General features: G+C 33.6%; 2 protein-coding genes across 2 annotated transcripts; one reads left to right on the top strand and one right to left on the bottom strand.

Moving 5' to 3' along the window:
• Positions 1-120: 120 nt before the first annotated feature.
• Positions 121-8,340, bottom strand: LOC133675369 (MADS-box protein defh21-like). Its single transcript, XM_062096719.1, has 7 exons — positions 8,325-8,340; positions 1,944-2,136; positions 1,414-1,480; positions 1,150-1,314; positions 631-672; positions 526-554; positions 121-403 (listed from the first exon to the last, which is right to left on the bottom strand). Exons 2-7 carry the CDS (start codon positions 2,129-2,131, stop codon positions 121-123), a joined length of 774 nt encoding a protein of 257 aa, XP_061952703.1. The 5' UTR covers positions 2,132-2,136; positions 8,325-8,340.
• LOC133675963 (coatomer subunit delta-like) lies at positions 7,282-12,724 on the top strand. The gene is made up of 12 exons (XM_062097537.1): positions 7,282-7,433; positions 7,756-7,787; positions 7,876-7,915; positions 8,382-8,605; positions 8,905-9,147; positions 9,244-9,415; positions 9,722-10,029; positions 10,690-10,885; positions 10,977-11,130; positions 11,673-11,735; positions 11,846-11,942; positions 12,394-12,724. The coding sequence occupies exons 2-12, from the start codon at positions 7,785-7,787 to the stop codon at positions 12,481-12,483; spliced, it is 1,590 nt and encodes a 529-aa protein (XP_061953521.1). The 5' UTR covers positions 7,282-7,433; positions 7,756-7,784; the 3' UTR covers positions 12,484-12,724.
• The last annotated feature ends 110 nt before the right edge of the window (positions 12,725-12,834 follow it).

Genomic DNA, 12,834 nt, shown 5'->3' with positions numbered 1-12,834 from the left:
TCAATGATGAAGAGCCAAAGCAAAAGAACGTGTACTATTAGAACCCCAAACCCAATCCAGGCAAGTGCATTAGCCTTGCTTTGTGCCTGAAGGAACTTTTGGGTAGGGAAACTGGCAATGCTAATGGAATAGGCTAGTGCATGCATTGTGTTGCCACATGTAATTGGAGGGATCAGGGATGGAGAGACTGGAATCTTGAAGGTTGGGCTGTGTAGGCTGGACACGGCAAGGTTGGAACTGTGGAGGGAGAGGAGCAAGCTGTAGCAGATTACTGATACGCTGTTCATCACCAAAAAACTGGAATTCCTCGAGCATTCTCTGCTGTTCGTCTGGCTTCACCGTTGCTACAGCTGCATGTTGCTGCTCCAATGTTGCGACTTGATGCTGCATCCAATGCCAAAAGAAAGCAATGTATGTGATGAAAGATATTAGATCAATGAATCAAATATGGATGGAAGACAATGTGTTTAGGCCACCTTGTAACCTAAAGGAAAAAACCATTTACGTACAAGATGGTACTGTATTTGTTGATTTTCCACCTCCAGCATTTTCTCCTGGCAGAAGAATAAAATAAATTATAATTAATACAAGAAAATAACAAATGGCAGGGATAGATGACAAATGATTTACCTTTCTTCGCAGATTGTCCACCTGCTGTTGAAGAAGCTCAAACTGCATCCCAAACAGTATAAAGAGAATTACGAGGCATCTTTTCTAGGACTCAAATATTTACATGCACGAATAGCTCAATAGATTTGGGAAATCGAGTTGCATAATAATTTCAGTATCCATCAGTTTTTATGTTATTTTTTTTATTTGTTTAGGGATTCTGATTTTTTTTTCTTTTTGTAAAAGTCGAACTAAAACGAATTTAAAAAATTATAATCACGAGTTTTTTAGGAAAACAATTAGAGAGAAAATTATTTAGTAATAAAGTTATGGTTAGGGCTCTTGTTGTTGAGATTATTTTCTAAAATTCTGTATTCCCTGCTCTTTGAATCTTAATTATCTTAGGTTCGGCAGCATCACTTCTGCATATTCTCGATTTAATACATGTTGTTATTGCTTAACAAAGCATTGAAAATGCCTTTAATTCTGTGCTCAATTAAGAGATCAACAAAAATATTTATTCATAAAACGAAGCATTACCTTCCGAGCTCGAACCTTGTTCACTGAGCACTCCAACTGCTTTTCAAGCTCAACCAGATCCTCATAGTGCAAGGAACTCAAGCTTTCGCCTTTGTAGCATCGCATACTCAACTGAAGATCATCTGTCTCTTTCCTGATTCTTTTCAACTCCTTCAGGATTTGTTCCTAAAATATTAAGCTACAAAACATCAGAGCCCTCATCTAGTTACATTTGTATGGATGTATATATTTCGGTCGTGGATATGATAAAGAGGAGGTTTGTACCGAGTCATTGCTTTCTGAAACGCGCATTCCTTTAGAAATTTCATACCTTTTGATGATGTGTGGTATGCTGCATTTGTCAAGATAAAATGGTAATGGTTTGTACCTTTTTTTTGTAATTTTAAGAATGGCATGTATAAGGCTAAAAGGCAACAACTTTCTCAGAATTCCTTAAGAAAAAAAGCTTCAAAAAATTGAGTCAATGATGGCCAAACTTTGGATCTTGCAGAGGCTAAAGGAGCTAAGAAATCTTATCAATTAAGACAAATCACTATCAACTTTGGAAGAGGACTTACAGGGTTAAAAGACAACAAGAAGTGATCAAAACATATGATTAAAACATGATAAAATTGTAAACATACTTACAGAAAATATTAATCATCTCATTGTAAAATTAGTTGTATCATCAAAGAACTCATTTTTCCTCCAAGAAAACATTAGCTGACTACTTCAAATCCATCAGTGATTTAGACAGATACAAATTACACCATTTGTAGCATCATGGTCTTTTTTTTATGTTTTTTTTTTTTTACCTGGACGACTCACTGCAGAATTCAGAAAGCTTCCCATTGCTTGAGAAGACGATGAGTCCTATTTCAGCATCACAGAGCACAGAGAGCTCATGGGTCTTCTTGAAAAGCCCTGCCCTGCGTTTGGAAAAGGTGACTTGCCTGGCTGTACGGTTCTCAATCCTAGTTATTGCTATCTTTCCTCTTGCCATTTTTCAAAGCGCCTTCTTCTCTTGTTAGGAAAATGCTATGAATAGGGAATCCTGCCTTCTTTTGGTGCACCTCACTTAATTTCCTGGTAATGTCAAGAGGGGAAAAAACACAGCAATTTAGCACTGCTAGAAATTGAAAACTGCTTGATGGCACCAATATAATAAATAGGTTATGATTCAGTGAAATAAATGTTAACTAGGATCCATGCTATAAGCACAGTACTTTTATGAAGATGGAAAAATATTAATGAAGGACAATGAGTGTATTTGGGAGTAGATGGTAGAGATCAGAAAATGAGAGTATGGTAGGAGGAGAAAAGGTTTTGTTTCTTTGTTTTCCCTACCTTTACTCTCTTGTCTGCTTGTTCAACTTCAAGTTTGATAAATATATACAATATTGACTGTGGAGGCCATGTTAGAACCTTCCTAGTCGTGCAATTTACCAAAGTGCATGCCTCTATTGCTTTAACTCAATTATATATTACCTCTGCAGAAGAGAAAAAAAAGAAAAGAAAAGAGAGAAACCTCATATGTGCATGCGCTTCACATGCATGATATTTGAAATTTTAGTGTAAAAACGATATCTAATTAATTATGCAATTTACCATGTTAATTATGAGTTAATCCAAGAAATTTGCAATCCAAAACTTGATTATGTGATTCAACAAAATTAACTTATAACTTGGTTAATGTAACTAAACTTGAGCGAACAATCTAGTCATCCTGATTTTTTTAATTAAACTATAATTTTAATATAAAAAAACCCAAAAAATCAGTGCTTTTATTTTTTTGCTGGTTCTGTTGACACAACAGAAATAAATTTTGATTGCTTTGCTATTAATTTCACATCTCCTAGCCTCCCAGACAAAGGAAAGAAACTAGAAAAGTTCTCCCAAGAAAAAAAAAAGGAAGGAAAGAAAATAGTTATTCAAGTTTATGACTTCTAATTCTAGTTTCTAGCAACATTCTTGATTCACTGGTAACCATTGGAGGAGTCCATCAGTCTCCATGTTACACAAAGCATGATGCCATAATTCTGATTCTGATTCTTCCATTGTCTTCACATGGACTGGCACAGAAGGACACAAAAACCCTTCGTTCAAAAGCGAAAAAAGGAACAAAATTATTACGCCATGTTGTGACTTGTGACTGTTAACCACTACTGCCTGTCATGCATGCAAGCTTGCCTCTTTGAAATTTGCCAAATTAGGGAAGGTCCAAGGTTTGAACGAACAAAGATGGTAACTATGCAGGGAAACCCAGAAAGAGGTTGAGCCCAATTCCCTATGGAAAAGACGAAGTGCATGCATCCATGGCAAAAGTATGTCAAAATCAGAGCACTCATGCTCATCACTTGGCCATCGGCTCATTGCACATAATAGCCTTTTATTAAATTTCTAGGGAATTACTCAGTGCATATGCTTTGCATCGGTCCAGTGTTGATAATCATTACATTTATTAAATTTTTTATTTTGTATAAATCCGATCCAACCATTTTGAAACTCATCAGCATGCAAATGGATTTTAACCTAATCTTTGACTCTAGGCACAAAACTTGCTTAGCAACCCCGTTTCTTGTGGGTGTGGTTAATTAGTAAAGATAATCCTAATGACCTTTTTTGTTACAATTAGATAACAACAAGTCCCTAATTAGTCATTAATCCACTTACCATTAAAGGATAAGTACAAGAGGAAAGAATTGAGATGTCAATGTGTTCAGTCAAACTGGACTAAATTATTTCATAAACTAAAATCCTCATAAAAATTAATCTAACTAGATCTAGCTATAAATTAAATTGGATTTTTATTAATATAAAATATTTTGAAATGATATTTTATACTTTTATTGGGGGTCTCAAATTTTAAATAATAAATTAGTGGTAAGATATAGTCCATATGATGAGATAATGTGCTATTAAGTGATTTAATAACAATATTAATACTAAAACCCTGTTTATTAATTTTAAAAGGTAATTTTCTATTTAATATCTGCGTTCCATCGACGTAAGTATGTTTAATATATAAAGAGACTATTAAAAACACTGATTATCTCTCTGTATTAATAAACATACATGAAAATAATTAGAAATATAATTTTCTTCATAAATTTAATTGCATTAAAGGTTTTTTCCTCGTAAAACACTTGCAATGAAGAAGATATATACTCTTCCTTTAAATAATTATTTGAATGGAAAAACATGAATTACTAAACCTAAATCTCTCATACTAATTATAAACAATTTGAACAATCAAATATAAGATATAATGTGTCCAATGATGTTAGCTAATTTTCTTATATAATTAAATTAATTTATATTAAAGCCAGTAAACACATGGAAAACTGCCTTATTAAAACCATCATTGTTCGAATCAGACCGTCCAGGGAAAAGAATAACATGAACATATTGATGGTCTAAAATTAGAAGCAGTTTTACGTCCACTTCAACTTAATTATTCACTCCAGTGTTCACATGGTCCTCGCAGCCTCATCCCAACAGCAAAACCTGGGCTGCCAGTATATATATATATATAAAAGAAGATGCTAAAGTTTAGGTAGATAGAGATCGAGTGGAAAATCTATTCTGTTAGTTTCCTTTGCGTTTTTTCTAAGCGAAAAATAAATAAATTAATAAACTGTCCTCATCAAGGCCATGCCATCCAAGTCTTATAACTATGTAAAACCCATTCTATCCTACACCTCGCAGGATTTAGGATATAAGTTATACGGGTTAACTTACTAGTTAATCTAGATTTTTAAAATATTTAAAACAATATTATTTTGAGTTTTTTATTTTATTTTTTTTAATATTAAAATAACATTATTTTAATAAAATAAAAAACAAATCAACATAAAACCTGAGTTGAATAAATCATCATGTCTGTTTGAAATTATAGGAGTGATAACTATTTAAAGTATTTTTCACTTAAAAATATATTAAAATAAAATATTTTTATTTTTTATAAATTATTTTTAATATTAGCACATTAAAACGATTTCAAAACATAATTTTTTTTTATTTTAAGCAGAAAAAAAATTTAAAATTTTTAAAAATATAATTTACAGTATGTTCTTAAATACATTCTAAAAATATCATGCCCCTTACAGTTAGGTTTAGCTAAACAAAAAAACACGTAGATCTAGAGGTTTATAAACTATAAAGCCAACATCGAGAGTAAAATATTTATGTTATTAAATCATTGGAGGTTTGCGAGAAACTTGCAAAACAAAAACAAAAATTGTTAAATTGCATGGGAAAAAAAGACGTATAAAAATGATAAATGAAGTTGTAAAAAAAATTGTAAAGAAAACAAATAAGTTACGAAGCGAAAAATAATAAACTTATAAAGAATAAATTGAAAGAAAGATATGTATTGCATAAGACTTGAGAAAGTTTATATTAAAATTATTATATCGAAGTAGTCTAAAGAAAATACAAATAGATTGCTCCTCATAAAATATTGCATAAATTTTTTCTAAAATAATCTCCGTCATAAAATATTCCCAGTCAAGCAAATTGTCCTCCATTAAACAACATTTTTACACATTTATCTATAATTTAAATGTTTATTTTGAGCATAATTAGAAGCCTATTAACCCTCCTAAGAGCCCATATATTCTCACCAAACAGAACAGAAAATGGGCCAGGTCTGACTATGAAATCAACAAGCCTGTAGATCTCGGCCTCCAATAACATCAACCTATGATAAGGTACAACTAATTCCAATTACATGAGGCCTCGTCTGTTTGCTGGAATGTAACTTTTTTTTAAAAAATAAATTTTAAGAAAATAAATTTCAGAAAAGTGAATTATTTTCTAATATTTGGTAGTGTAATGAAAAATAAGTTGAAAAACACTATTCAGTGTTTGGTTATGTCATGGAAAATGAGTTGGAAAATAACTTATTAATGTTTTATTTTTTTTAAATTTATTAAAATAATAAGGAATAAATCTTATAAATTAAAAAGTCGAATGAGAATAAAATTGAAAAAAAATATAATTTCATAAATTATCTCAGATAAAATAAATAATAATCAATATAATAGAGATCAAATCTAAAAAATAAAAAAATTAAAAGATGAAGAAATTAAAATAACAATAATTAACATTTCATAAATGATTTCAAATAAAATAAGTAACAATAAAAAAAATAATGATCAAATTTGATAGATACAAAATTTCAATTAAAAAATGATAAGAGAAAAGCAAATAACAATTATAAGAACGAGGATCAAAGTTAATATAAAAATTAAATTATAATGGATGAAATTGAAAAATAAATATTCAAAACAAAATATATATAGCAATCAAAAGTTTGAGGACCAAATTTGATATAATCAGCAAATAATATGATATTTTTAAATTTTTCACAACTTCTGGAAAAATGTTTTCCGTCCAAAATAAAAGCAAAATACTTTCCTGGAAATCAAGCTAAATTTTTCTTTGACTGGAAAGTGTTTTCTGTTGTTTAACTTTTTTAATGACAAATAAACATGAGAAAGTTTTGGAAAGAAATTTTCTGAAAACTACTTTTCAGTAAACAAACGCAACCTAGAACTCTCATCCTAAGAAAAGATCCGTAATCAAATAAAACCCACCACCCACCACCCACCGTAAAATAAAACCCATCTGCACTTGAGGGCCTAGCTGCTGTGGTCAACCGTGTGATTTGTTCCGTCCCCGTCCCGGGTTCGACCCTCTATGTGCACGCCTGTCACCCTCGCGGTGCCTAACCTGCCCCTGGGCTTGCAGGATGTCCAGTGGGCCGTGGGGAATAGTCGTGGTGAGCGCAAGCTGGCCCGGACACCCTACTAAATAAAAAAAATAAAAATAAAACCCATCCCTTGTAAAATAAAACTCTAGATCCGGTTTGTTTTTACGTTTTAAAAATATTTTAATATTTTTTTATTTTTAATTATTTTTTTAGTGTTTTTAGATAATTTTGATACGTTGATATCAAAAATAATTTTTTAAAAATAAAAAATATATTTTTAATACATTAATAGTGAAAAATATTTTAAAAAACAACCGCAACCATACTTCTAAACATACTTTTAATTCAAGTCCCACAAATCTCAAGGTCACTGGAGATTTATATAGTCGTTAACTTCAAGACTCGTAATATTGATCGAGGTACGCACAATCTCTCTGACATCTACATTAAAAATGAAAAATAAAAAATAAAATAAAACCCAATTCCTCGTCTCCTTCCTCGTCTTCCTCACATTCGCCCGGTCACTCTCTTATTCACAGCACGAACACACCGTTTCTCTCGCACAACACTCTCTCCGCTTCCAATTCAGGTAACTAAATTTCCTCCTTCTCAAGTCTCCACCGTCGGATCTCTCTCACTCAAAATCAAATTTCAGCCAATGATCCATCGAATTTCAATACGCGATCTCATGATTTTGTTATTACTATCTCACTTGTGCTTGCCTGCCAGATCTGATATTTTAAATCGTTGAATGAATTCGCAATTTTCCTTGGTTTTCTCAGAAACCAAACATGCCCATTTCGTGATCTCGCTGTTTAGTTAGATCTGAATTTACCTCTTCGTAGATCCGTGCAATTTATATTTTGATTAGATAAATTTTTTATTTAATTTCTTTTGGTTCTGTTCTGTAGGTGTTAATTTCTGTGCCAGTTACATCAGGATGGTAAGATTTTTTTCCTCCTCTTTTGCTTGTTTTTATTGAATTAAAATAATTTATTTCGGTGGTAAAATCTAGTTTTGATTCAATGTAGGTTGTGCTTGCGGCTTCTATAGTGAGCAAGAATGGTAAAGGTGAGTTTCTTGCGTTTAATATTTTTGCTGTTAATTTTTTTCCCCGTAAATTTCGAATGCAATAAGTTAATAATGTTTAGTGTGTTTTATTTTAATCTGAATTAACATTCATTGTTTTAATTGCACGTAAATCTGTAAAGCACCGCACCCCTTATTAATGATTTTTATTAATGGTTATAAACTAGGTGTGCAAATCTTGAGAATTACCATTATAGATATATGTTTTGCTCAGATTTGAGCATCGTGGGTCCTGGGTGTATCGGGAGGCATTTTCTGTGGTTCCCATAAATGTTGAGATTTGAGCAGGTGTATGGTGCAATGTTAGTGCTGGAGGTTCTTTCATTTGTTGAGCTAGTTAACCGTGGATTTGATTTGGGATTAATATTAGTAACTGTGTTGTTGTAGTGAGGCTTTTTTGTCTTGTGTGTTGCTCTGCTTGATATTTTTTGGGTTGGTTCACTTGCAGTGCTTGTTTCGAGGCAGTTTGTGGACATGTCTCGGATAAGAATTGAAGGTCTCCTTGCTGCTTTTCCCAAGTTGATAGGGTCTGGAAAGCAGCATACTTATGTTGAGACTGAGAATGTGCGTTATGTTTACCAGCCAATAGAGGCTATGTACTTGCTGCTTGTTACGAATAAACAGAGCAACATTCTTGAAGATTTGGACACTCTGAGGCTGCTCTCTAAACTGGTATCTTTCTTTCATTTGCCTATGTTTTTTAGCAGCTCCATGTTCTTAAAATGGGACATTAAAATGTTTTATGCTCTACATTGGATGCTAAGGAGTTGAGTTGGCTCCTGGCTACCCCCTTTGTTTCACATGCTTGTGCTCATGTTTGCTATGTTTCTTTATCTTTTTTATGTTTGATGGCTCCTTGTACTATTCTTACTAGATTTTAAAAGCTTTGAAACATGATTTTATTTCAATGATATTCATTTCATTAATGTACATATAAAGGCTTTAAGTTGATTCCTTAAGTTTGCTTCTAGGTACCTGAGTATACCATGTCTCTTGATGAAGAGGGTATTTGTCAAACAGCTTTTGAGCTGATCTTTGCATTTGATGAGGTTATCTCTCTTGGGCACAAGGAAAATGTTACTGTTGCCCAGGTTAAGCAGTACTGTGAGATGGAGAGTCATGAAGAGAAATTGCACAAGCTGGTATTGCAGAATAAGATTGATGAGACCAAGCGTAGAATGAAGGAAGAAGCTAGTAAGATTGACCAAATGAAGGTATCTATTTATTATAGCTCCACAAATAATACCTGCAGATTTACGTCCTGTACACAACACTATTAATATTTCTCATTTTTTTTCTTCTTCTTGTAGATTGAAAAGAATAGAGGTAATAAAGGAGGTTTTATGTCTTCAATGGGCTCTGGAAGAATTGAGAGCAGCTTTAATGATATGAGCATTTCCAGTGGCGGAGGAGGTGGTTTTGGAAGTGGATCTGGGTTTGGATTGACCAGTGATGTTGACTCATTTTCCAGCAAGCCTAAAGGTTTGTTTCTGCTTTTCTGGGCCAACTATATATGTTGCTTCTGATTTTGATAACTAGCAGATTAGATTTGTCTGGTAGATGTAAGTATGATTTGTAATAACTCTTAAAAGTTTCTAAGAAAAAATGTTTTACACTTGAACTTCTTGACCGTTTGAAATTTTTTAACAACGAGGTTATAAATCCTCATCTAATTAATTCTGTTTGCTGCAACCTATTTTTGAACATTATTATTTTAATTGTCTCTGGAAAATATGGTTCCAATTATTGGGGAGTTTACTTTTGATTGAATATATCTGGCATCACCAGGTCGTCAACCTTCATCTGCCACTGCTCCTCCCAAAGGCCTTGGCATGAAGCTCGGCAAAACCCAAAGGACAAACCAGTTTTTGGAATCCTTGAAAGCAGAAGGTGAAATGATCGTTGAAGATGTGCAGCCATCGAAATCAACCCAGTATACATCAGCTGCTCAAAAACTAACTGATCCTGTCACTTTGACTGCTGAGGAGAAACTCAATGTCACTCTAAAACGGGATGGTGGAATGAGTCACTTTGATGTTCAAGGGCATTTATCACTTCAAATTCTTAACCAAGAAGACGGGCTCATCCAAGTTCAGGTCTGTCATCTATCTCTTTCTCTCTTGCAACCTGTCTTTGTGCCCACACACATGATTTAGGTAACAAAAAAATTGAAAAGAAAAACCATCACATGATTATGAAAAGAAATATTTTATGTCTCATCAAGTGAGAGATGACTAGGCATCAACGACTTTAAACTATGAGAACTTTTAAGTTTGCACTGGAAAATTTCTTTACCATCATCTCATATTTGTGAGCAAAATGGTTTCTACCATTTTCCTAGTTTTGCTATTGTGTCTTAGCTGAATGCTCATCTTTCCACATCAGCCACATCACTTTATTACTGTTCTTTTTTACCTAACTTGAATTTACCTAAACATTTGAAATGCTTAAACTTAATCGAACTAGGTTGGCTTCCTAATTTGATCTATATCATCTGCGGCCATGGTGGGATGTTGCTGAAGGGTTGGATCATTTATAGTAAATCACACTGTCCCTTCTGATGAATAAACTGCTTTTAAATAGTTTGTTTCTATGTCTACTAGTGGCTGCTTAACATTTACAGATAACTAGATTTTGATTTGGCAAGAGCATCAAGCATTGAGTAGCATGTATTTACATGGCTTTGGTTTTGAAGTTATTGTGGTAGCTTCTTTGCTAGTTCTTATTGACATTATTATTTCTGCTTTGTTTTGCAGATTGAAACTGGGGGGAATCCAGGTGTCATTTTCAAGACACATCCTAACGTGAACAAAGAATTATTTGCTAATGAAAACATTTTGGGCTTGAGGGATCCCAGCAGACCTTTCCCCGCTTGTCAAACTGGGGATGCAGGTGTTGGTCTTTTGAAGTGGAGAATGCAAAGTGTTGATGAGTCAATGGTGCCCTTGACAAGTGGGTACAAATCTGAAGCAGCAGTTTATCTGATCACTCTACACTTTCTGCTGTTTGCTCTAATGTTATGTTTAATTCATGCATATTGCAGTCAACTGCTGGCCATCTGAGTCTGGAAATGAAACATATGTCAGCATCGAGTATGAAGCGTCATCCATGTTTGATCTACGAAATGTTGTGATCGCAGTTCCTCTACCAGCCCTTCGAGAGGCACCAAATGTTAGGCAGATTGATGGGGAATGGAAGTAAGAATTTTGCTCCATTATATTCTCTTTCATTGGTGTATCAGGTTGAAGTTAGTTTGGTGGAGATCAATATGTTGGGGCAAATAGAAATCTTATCTGATTCTGATGTTGTTCTTTCCTTTCTGAACATTTGGCTTTTACTAAAGTGAGATGAAATGCATGAAATTGTTAATCTAGAAATTTGATTTGGAAATGTCTGTTAAAGTTCCTTAAAATTATATTTCAACACCAAGTAAATTAAAAGCCAGAAGGATTGCCATTCAGGCACATGGGGGGTAAATGCGAGAAGCCCTTAGGTGGAGGAATCATATGATATTTTCACCTTAGCTGTAAGTGTTTTGTGCTAGGATTCTGCATGCCCCTAGGAATTCTTTGAAATCACGTGATTTTTCTGGAAGATTCTTTTGATGTTGTTGATGCATGCTATTTTATATCTACTGATAACCAATGTGTGCCATCCTCTTCATCTCCTACTTTTCACGGTATACATCATATCAGCCGAAGTGGCCATTCAATATTATTCATTATTTTCAATCCTGCAGGTACGACGCAAGAAATTCCATCCTAGAATGGTCCATTCTTCTCATTGATAACTCAAACCGCAGGTAAGCAAATGTTAGGAGTATTTTTTATCACTTCAGACCCCGTGCTTGATATTTGAAAAATACAGCTGGTTCTAGGGTTTCTTATAACGTGCCATAATCTTTGTGGACAGTGGATCAATGGAGTTTGTTGTGCCATCAGGAGACTCATCGGCATTCTTTCCCATTACTGTTCAGTTTTCAGCCACTAGCACATACAGTGAGCTAAAGGTTTGCTCTTGTCTAAAATCGTTTTGATTTTGTTGATTTTGTTAGCACAACTATTAATAAATGAACTTGTACCTGTATAGAAAATGGTTGCATTTCCAATTTGCGAACTATCTTCCTCTGTTGGCCTTTTTAATGATTAAAGTTGATTCAAACCCATTTGAAGATCTTCACATGTAAAACTTGCATGTGATTGATAAAATTCGCATGTAATACAAAATAAAGATGTATAGTCAACATTACCGCCCACAGCTAATGAAGATGAATTGTGCTATCATCATTGCATGAAATCGTAAAGTTACAGTCACTGCTAGTTGTTGCAGTTTGTTATTCTTGTCCCGCACCACTGTGTAGTGGGTCATATCAAGGATTCAAACTGATTAGAAGCTTGGTTCTTTTAGACTTTCTTCCAATTATCTTTACCTCGAGCTTCATTTTTTCTCTCTTTTTGCAGGTTGCCAATATCCTGCCCCTGAAAGGTGGAGCTCCTCCCAAGTTTTCCCAGAGGACTCAATTGATCACAGAGAATTACCAAGTGGTCTGAGTGATAGATACTTCGCTTGAATGCACCGAAGTATGAGTTATCTCCGAACTATTTAGTGTTTGTTATAAAATTTGATGAGTACGTTCGCAATTTTGAAATTATTGATCTGGCATCTAATGCACTTAATTCTGTCTAGTTTCTTTTTCTTATTGTTAGTGTAAATAACCTCCATGGAAACTGGCTACTTTCTCTTTTCTTATTGTTATTTCTATTATTTGTAGATGATAAACAATATATACAAGTGAGTGAGTGTGCGTGTGTGTGTTTTTTATGCATGATAGATACTCGGAAGTATCCCAAATGAAAAGAAAAAAAACAGGATGTAATAATGAAAATTAAAGGAAATATAAC

The sequence above is a fragment of the Populus nigra genome, chromosome 16 (assembly GCF_951802175.1).
Source record: "Populus nigra chromosome 16, ddPopNigr1.1, whole genome shotgun sequence".
In the NCBI taxonomy this organism is placed as follows: Eukaryota; Viridiplantae; Streptophyta; class Magnoliopsida; order Malpighiales; family Salicaceae; genus Populus; species Populus nigra.
Note: the sequence above shows the minus strand (reverse complement) of the source record. Positions and strands in the feature narration are given on the sequence as shown.

What these genes read in the sequence shown, in the direction of transcription:
- LOC133675369 (XM_062096719.1), bottom strand. Translation starts at nt 2,131, where the DNA reads ATGGCAAGAGGAAAGATAGCAATAACTAGGATTGAGAACCGTACAGCC. An exon ending in ACAAGGTTCGAGCTCGGAAG is followed by an intron (nt 673 to 1,149) that starts GTAATGCTTCGT and finishes TTTGGGATGCAG; the next exon opens with TTTGAGCTTCTTCAACAGCA. An exon ending in TGGACAATCTGCGAAGAAAG is followed by an intron (nt 555 to 630) that starts GTAAATCATTTG and finishes TTCTTCTGCCAG; the next exon opens with GAGAAAATGCTGGAGGTGGA.
- LOC133675963 (XM_062097537.1), top strand. An exon ending in ATTTTCCAGCAAGCCTAAAG is followed by an intron (nt 9,416 to 9,721) that starts GTTTGTTTCTGC and finishes TGGCATCACCAG; the next exon opens with GTCGTCAACCTTCATCTGCC. An exon ending in GCACATACAGTGAGCTAAAG is followed by an intron (nt 11,943 to 12,393) that starts GTTTGCTCTTGT and finishes CTCTTTTTGCAG; the next exon opens with GTTGCCAATATCCTGCCCCT.